General features: G+C 46.1%; 1 protein-coding gene across 1 annotated transcript in view; it reads right to left on the bottom strand.

Annotated features, from left to right (window-relative positions):
• LOC309391676 (adhesion G protein-coupled receptor B1-like) overlaps positions 1-7,426 on the bottom strand; it is a gene marked incomplete at its 3' end in the record, with an annotated part of 120,917 nt that overhangs the window by 25,872 nt on the left and 87,619 nt on the right. Inside the window, exon 3 of the mRNA XM_081952341.1 lies at positions 5,580-5,738. Within this exon, the coding sequence (XP_081808467.1) occupies positions 5,580-5,738 (159 nt within the window). The remainder of the gene's footprint in view (positions 1-5,579; positions 5,739-7,426) is intronic.

Raw genomic sequence — 7,426 nt, 5'->3', positions numbered from 1 at the left:
AAGCTGGAAGGGACCTTGGAGGTTTTCTAGACAACTCCCTGTTTCATTTCAGACAAATGGTTATCCAATCTTTTCTAAAAGACTTCTAGTGTTGGAGCATTCACAACTTCTGGAGGCAAGATGTTCCGCTGATTAATTGTTCTCACTGTCAGGAAATTTCTCTTTAGTCTTAGGTTGGTTTTCTCCTTGAATCTTTTGATTCCAAGGAGTGCCGCTATCAATCAGAAGAGAGCTGGAAGGAAACTTGGGGGACTTCTAATCCATCAACATGCATAAGCAGGAATATCTATATCTATATCTATCTATCTATCTATCTATCTATCTATCTATCTATCTATCTATCTATCTATCTATCTATCTATCTATCTATCTATCTATCATCTATCTATCATCTTTCCATCTATCTCTATCTATCTATCTATCTATCTATCTATCTATCTATCTATCTATCTATCTATCTATCTATCTATCTATCTATCTATCTATTATTTCAGACTTATGGCTGTCCAGTCTCTTCTTAAAGGCCTCCAGTGCCGGAGCACCAGGGGTGGGATCCAGCCAGTTCAGACTGCTTCGTGCGAACCGGATGTTAATTTTACATCTGGTTTGCTGAACTGGTAAATGCAAGGAGTGGCTGGCCCTGCCCCTCCTGCCCCTCCCCTCCCCTCCCCTCCCAGGAGTCTCCACATGGCCTGTTTTGGATGCCAGGTAAATGCAGGGCAGTGGTGGGTGCCGGATCTCATTGCAACTGGTATGGTGCAACGGGGCTGGGGTTCTACCACATGCATGCCTGCAGCACGCGTGCAGCATGCATGTAGCATGTGCATGTGTACTTACTGCCTGCAATGCTCTGCAATGCTCCAGCTGCTCGGCGGAGCATTTTGCAGGTGCTGTACGCTCCATGTGTGTGCATGGAAGCACCGATCAGTTCAAATACAGGTAAGGAGGGTGGGCGGGTGGGCCCTCCTGAGCACCATACTGAAACACTATTTGGTGCTCCCAGCAGGCACCAGTACGCCCGTACCAGGGCTTTCTGGTCATATCCTACCACTGGTACAAGGCCAGTGTGGAGGCTCTGGGAGGGCATAAAATGGGCCTCCCCGAAGTTCCAGAAGTCTGGGAACGGGCCCATTTCTGGCCTCCTGAGAGCCTCTGGAGCCCCGGGGAAGCCATTTTTCACCCTCAAGGAAAGCCTCGGGAGCCTGGGGAGGATGAAAACTCCCCCCCGCAACCATGATGCAGGAGGGCTGAGTAGGCTATGCCCACCATGGCTATGCCCACCCAGAAATCAGGCACTGGTTTTTAAAATTTTTGAATCCCACTCCTGTGGAGCGCCCACAATTTCTGGAGGCAAGTCATTCCACTGATTAATTGTTCTCACTGTCAGGAAATTTCTCTTTAGTTCTAGATTGCTTCTCTCCTTGAATCTTTTGATTCCAAAGGTGCCACCTGTCAGGCCTGCAGCCTTCTTTTCTTTTGGATCTTTGGCCTGCCACACTTTCTGTTATTCTGCTCTGCATTTTCTATTGTGGGAAAATGGGAGTGGGGATTGTACGGAGTTAGATGCTATGTAGCCATAGCAAAATTCTCTCTAGAAAGCCAAGGTCATCCTTTGTCTCTGCACCTCTGCACCCGACCGGAACTGGATGGGTGGAACTGCCAGCATGGCAGTGGGAGATTGGACCGTGGGATGGACTTGTGGGTGCGGGGGCAAGATCTTGGACTTTCAGCTAGGTGGGGGAAACCGGGAAGCTTTGAGATTCGGGTTTTCCCAGATGTACCAACATGGCTCTCTTCATAAATTGGAACTTTGAGCAATACTTTACCTCGGACTCTGATTTACTTTTGGGTGCTATTTGGAACCCTGACACCACCATCAAAATAGAGGTCAAATCAAAAACCTTTTGAACGCTTACTGTCTTACCCCCATAGACAATGATTTGTGTTTATAATTTTCAACAAGATTTGCAATTGGACAAAATTACAGTTCATCTCATGACTTTACTAGAGTCTGGCTTTTTTGAGATATAGCTAGTGCTAAGCAAGCGTCAAGGAAAACCTTGTGGAAGAATTTGCTTGGGTGTCTAGCCAAATTAGTCAACATGAACAAGATGAAGAAAGCTTAATGTGCTAGAAACTTTTCATTTGAGGATTTCCTCTATTCAATTTTATTTAACTTTATGGAAATGCCAAGCAAAGTGTAAAATTGGGGAAGGCATCTACACATTGAAACATTTAACTATAGTGTCAAACTGGGAAGCTGTGAGCATCCTAGATCAAGAATTCCTGGCACCTTGGTACTCAAAGAAATCAGCCATCAACTGGCACATAGAGATAAACAAGATCTACATACCATTTAAAAGAGACAATCAAAATGTCAAGCAGGAAACTAAAAGGCCCAAACACCTCCCCATCAACAATCAATGCCCAGATCAACACCAAAATTAATATTAGACCAACAAGCCAGAAGTAAAGTCCCCAATCGAAGAACTACCAACTCAGATAAATATAAGCTGACAGTAAACAGCCCAACCAAGAATCACTAAGAACAACTCTGACAGGGCAAGCAACTTGTACATCAACAGCAAACCCTACTCCCTTCTAGCCCCAATGATGTTAGCTAGTGTTCTTACCAAGGCTTCCTGAGAAAGCATAAATCACAATCTTAGTTCCAAAACCCCTCGTTTTTCCAAAAAACCAGCCTGCGCATGCATGCCGGTCAGCTGATTGTCAGGTAAGCATCCATGTCAGAACCGGAAAGTTCAGCTTCTCCGGAGAGCAATTCTTTTGTGCATGTGGCAGTGCCGAAAACTGCCCTGCGCATGGGCACCAGCCTGCTGATTGGCAGGCGTGCATGTGCGCTGCAACCAGGACGTTTGGCTTTTCCGGAGCATGGCTCTGACGTGCGATGTTTCCGCGCTACCTTTCTGGCACTTTGCACAAAGCGTGCCTGAAGCGAATCAGTAGTAAAACCGGGAGCAGCCTAACTCTGCCCTTCAGACTAAGGCACTGGGATATAATTCTTGAAGGACAGCAATTAACTTTGATTTCCTTCTTGCTTCGGCAATGCCTGAGATTCTCGCCTCCCGATTGTGGCGCGCTAAGAAGCATCTTTGAGATGGAGTTCCCAAGTGGTGGTGGGGATATTGTTTGATCCACTGGTGTACAGCTGAGATCCAGCACCAAGATTTTCCTATCTAATAAACATTTTTTTTCTTATTCTCTTCTAGATTGGAGTGGGGGGTGGGGAGGTTAGATCTACAGTTTTACATTTATCTTTGCTTTGCTTTTCTGTTCCTAATTACTTCTAATTACCTCTGGGGAAACATGCTTGCACACTTCAAGATTGTAATAAATGCAAGCATTTATTATGAATTAATACATAAATAATCGGTAGCTGAAGAACATAAATCCCTTTGGGCTTAAGGAAAGGGCAAACAGTTGGAAGGTGCACTGGGGATGTTCAGAACAACAGCCAAATCCAATCAGAATATTTCAATTAATTGCATACAAGCCACAATGCTCCTGCAGTGTTGGCACACTTATTGGTTGTCTCATTGTCTCGTACAGCAATAGGAATGCCAAATGTAAAATTCAGAGAGAATAATAGAATAACAAAGTTGGAAGGGACCTTGGAGATATTCTAGTCCAGCCCCCTGCTCATGCAGGAGACCCCATAGCATTCTGGACAAATGGCTGTCCAGTTTCTTCTTAGAAGCCTCCAGTGATGGAGAATTCACAACTTCTGGAGACAAGTTGTTCCACTGATTAATTGTTCTCACTGTCAGGAAATTCCTCCTTAGTTCCAGGTTGCTTCTCTCCTTGCTTAGTTTCTACCCATTGTTTATTGCCTTTTCCTTAGGTGCCTTGGAGAATAGCTTGACTCCCTCTTCTTTGTGGCAACCCCTGAGATACTGGAAGACTGCTATCCTGTCTCCCCTGGTCCTTCTTTTCATTAAACTAGACCTACCCAGTTCCTGCAACCGTTCTTCATATGTTTTAGCCTCCAGTCCCCTAATCCTCTTTGTTGCTCTTCTCTGCTCTCTTTCCAGAGTCTCAAGTTTTTTTCTATCACGGTGACCAAAACTGGACACACTGTGTGTGCGTAACGAACAGAAGAATGTCTACAGTTATGGAGGTCAAAATTGTAAATAGACCCTGGACCATGTATATTCTAAACAATGTACTGTAGTTGCTCACATAGAAAGTGCCTGCATTGAGAAGTTTGCATTCCAAATTAGAGTTTACTTCAGCAAAAAACTTCCTGCTATGGAGATTTTCAGTCATCCAGGTCATGGTTGTCCCAAACATGCTTTCTCAAGAGGCAACTGGACTTACTTGTTTTTCTTTGAGGAGGTTTTGCTTCTCATCCAAGAAGCTTCTTCAGCTCTGATTGGATGGGGAATGGAAGGATTTATATTCCTTGCAGACAGCTGGTCATTTTCTAGTCATTGAGGCTACTTGGAGGTTTATCTGTGTCCTCCTCAGGGTCATCTGAGTAGTGCAGACAGGTGTGGATAAACCAGGGGTGAAATTCAGCAGGTTCTGACAGGTTCTGGAGAACCAGTAGTGGAAAGTTTGAGTAGTTTGGAGAACCGGCAAACACCACCTCTGGCTGGCCCCAGGAGTGGGGAGGGATTGGAGATTTGGCAGAATCCTTCCCCAGGAGTGGGGAGGGAATGGAGATTTTGCAGTATCCTTCCCCTGGAGTGGGGAGGGAATGGAGATTTTACCGTATCCTTGCCCAGGAGTGGGGAGGGAATGGAGATTTTGCAGAATGCTTTCCCTGGAGTGGGTAGGAAATGGAGATTTTGCAGTATCCTTCCCCTGGAGTGGTGAGGGAATGGGGATTTTATAATATCCTTCCCCTGGAGTGGGGAGGGAATGGATATTTTACAGTATCCTTCCCCTGGAGTGAGGTGGGAATGGATATTTTACAGTATCCTTCCCCCAGGAGTGGGGAGGGAATGGAGATTTTGCAGTATCCTTCCCCTGGAGTGGGGAGGGAATGGAGATTTTGCAGTATCCTTCCCCTGGAGTGGGGAGGGAATGGAGCTTTTGCAGTATCCTTCCCCTGGAGTGGGGAGGGAATGGAGATTTTACCGTATCCTTGCCCAGGAGTGGGGAGGGAATGGAGATTTTGCAGAATGCTTTCCCTGGAGTGGGTAGGAAATGGAGATTTTGCAGTATCCTTCCTCCTGGAGTGGGGAGGGAATGGACATTTTGCAGAATCCTTCCCCTACCATGCCCACCAAGCTACACTCACAGAACTGGCAGTAAACAAAAATTGAATTTCACCACTGGGATAAACCCATTTACGCTACTACTGCAGATAAACCTCTAAGTGGTCTCAAGGACTCTCTAAAAAGAATGCAAATGACCAGCTGTCTGCAAGGAGTGTAAATCCTTCCATTCTTCACCATCCAGTCAGAGCTGAAGAAGTTTCTTTGACGAGAAGGGAAAGATCTTCAAAGAAAAAAACTAGATACTCCAGTTGCCTCTTGAAAGATGGACATGGCCTGATGGACAGAGTCAGGAGAACCTGCTATGAGGTTCCTTCAGAAGCCATGCTTACTTACGGTTGCAAGCTCTCCTGTTGCATAATCTCCCTTCTTCCAAGACTCCTTCACAGACTAGACCTTCATCGGGAAGAGGTTGACATGTTCGGGTCCGAGTCTGAAGGCCACCTCCACAGTCCTTGGTGCACTCGCCCCACATTGACCAAGGATTCCATCCACCTGAGAGTAGGCACATAGGGGGAAAATATTACATCAGCCATCACATACCAAAGCAAGAGAAAGGTCTAGAGCCCTCCAAAGTACATCAAGGGCAGGACAAGAAATAATGGATGGAAGGTCATCAGAAAAAGATCCAACCTGGAAATAAGAATTAGAATTCTTGACCGTGGGAATAATTAATCAATCGAGAACCAGTTAAATAAGAGCCAACATTATACGTTGGCAGCCAAAAAAGCCAATACAATCGTAAGTTGCATTAACAGAGAGATACAATCAAGATCAAGGGAGATCCTAATGCCACTCCTTAAAGCCTTTACTTTTAAGACCACACCTAGAATACTGCATCCAGCTTTGGTCACCACACTATAAAAACGATTTTGAGACTCTAGAAAAAGTGCAGAGAAGAGCAACCGAGATGATTAGGGGACTGGAGTCTAAAACATATGAAGAACGGTTGCAGGAACTAGGCCTGGCTAGTCTAGTGAAAAGAGGGACCAGGGGAGACAGGATATGAGTTTTCCAACATATGAAGGGCTGCCACAGAGAAGAGGGGGTCAAGCTATTTCCCAAGGCACCTGAAGGCCAGACAAGAAATAATGGATGGAGACTGATCAAGGAGAGATTCAACCTAGAAATAGGGAGAAATTTCTTGACAGTGTGAACAATTAACCCATGGAACAGAAGTTGCATTCAGAAGTTGTAGGAGCTTCATCACTGGAGGCATTCAAGAAAAGACTGAACTGCCCTCTGTCAGAAATGGTGTAGGGCAGGAGTGGGTTCCTGCTGGTTCTAACCGGTTCGATAGAAGAGGTTAGTCAAATCTACCGTACCTGTTAGAAGAAGTTCCCCCTTTGGACCCGGAAGTAAGTTCCAGAACGCCTGCCCCAGCCCTGACGCTCGCTCGCCCCGCCTGTTCCGTCGCAGCTCGCTCGCTCCCCCACCAGTCCGCACTAAACTAGCCCAGCCCACCACTCACTGATTGGCTGGAGTCCAGCCAATCAGTGAGCGGGCTGGAGTCGACCCACCCGTTTAAAAGCTTGGCACCTCGGCACCAATGGCCAACATTCCTCTTTTGAAAAGAGTCTTTCTCGTTCCCGAGCAGCTATTGCATCGCGCTTACTGTTAGATACTTGCTCTAACTACAGTGGTTTCCACCAAGGTCCTCTGTTCCGGTGGGAACAGAGGTTTAATCCTATTGGTTGAAGGGTCTGACAGCTCCCTATAAAAGGGCTGCTGTCAGACTCAACCTTCACTGGATTGTTCTCACTTGTTGTACTTAATAAAGAGCTGTTGTTACCGTTAAGCCTGTGTGTGCCTCTCCATGACCCAATCTAACACTGGCAATGAAGGTGGGATTGGAAGGCAACTAGGCAAACCAAAAATAGCGTAGCAATCCAGCAAGTACATCCAGTCCGGAGCTCAGCACAGCTTCGAGCAGCCATTTTTGAGCGGCAGATTCCAATATGCTCTCAGAACACAAAATGGCTATGCACGCCCCACCAATTCCATATGACCCAGTCACTGAGCACTGGGACTCGTACATGCTATGATTTGACTGCTTCCTCGAGGCAAACAACCTCATGGGCCTTTCTGAAGGCCGCAAGAAGAACATGTTCCTCGGATACTGTGGCCGGGAAGTGTTTGAGATGGCAAAAGACCTTTCTGAGCCGACAATGCTGCAATCAGTC

This window comes from Natrix helvetica (assembly GCF_964273705.1).
Source record: "Natrix helvetica genome assembly, chromosome: 4".
Lineage (NCBI taxonomy): Eukaryota > Metazoa > Chordata > Lepidosauria > Squamata > Natricidae > Natrix > Natrix helvetica.
The sequence above is the reverse complement of the archived record's forward strand: the minus strand, read 5'-3'. Positions and strand labels throughout refer to the sequence as shown.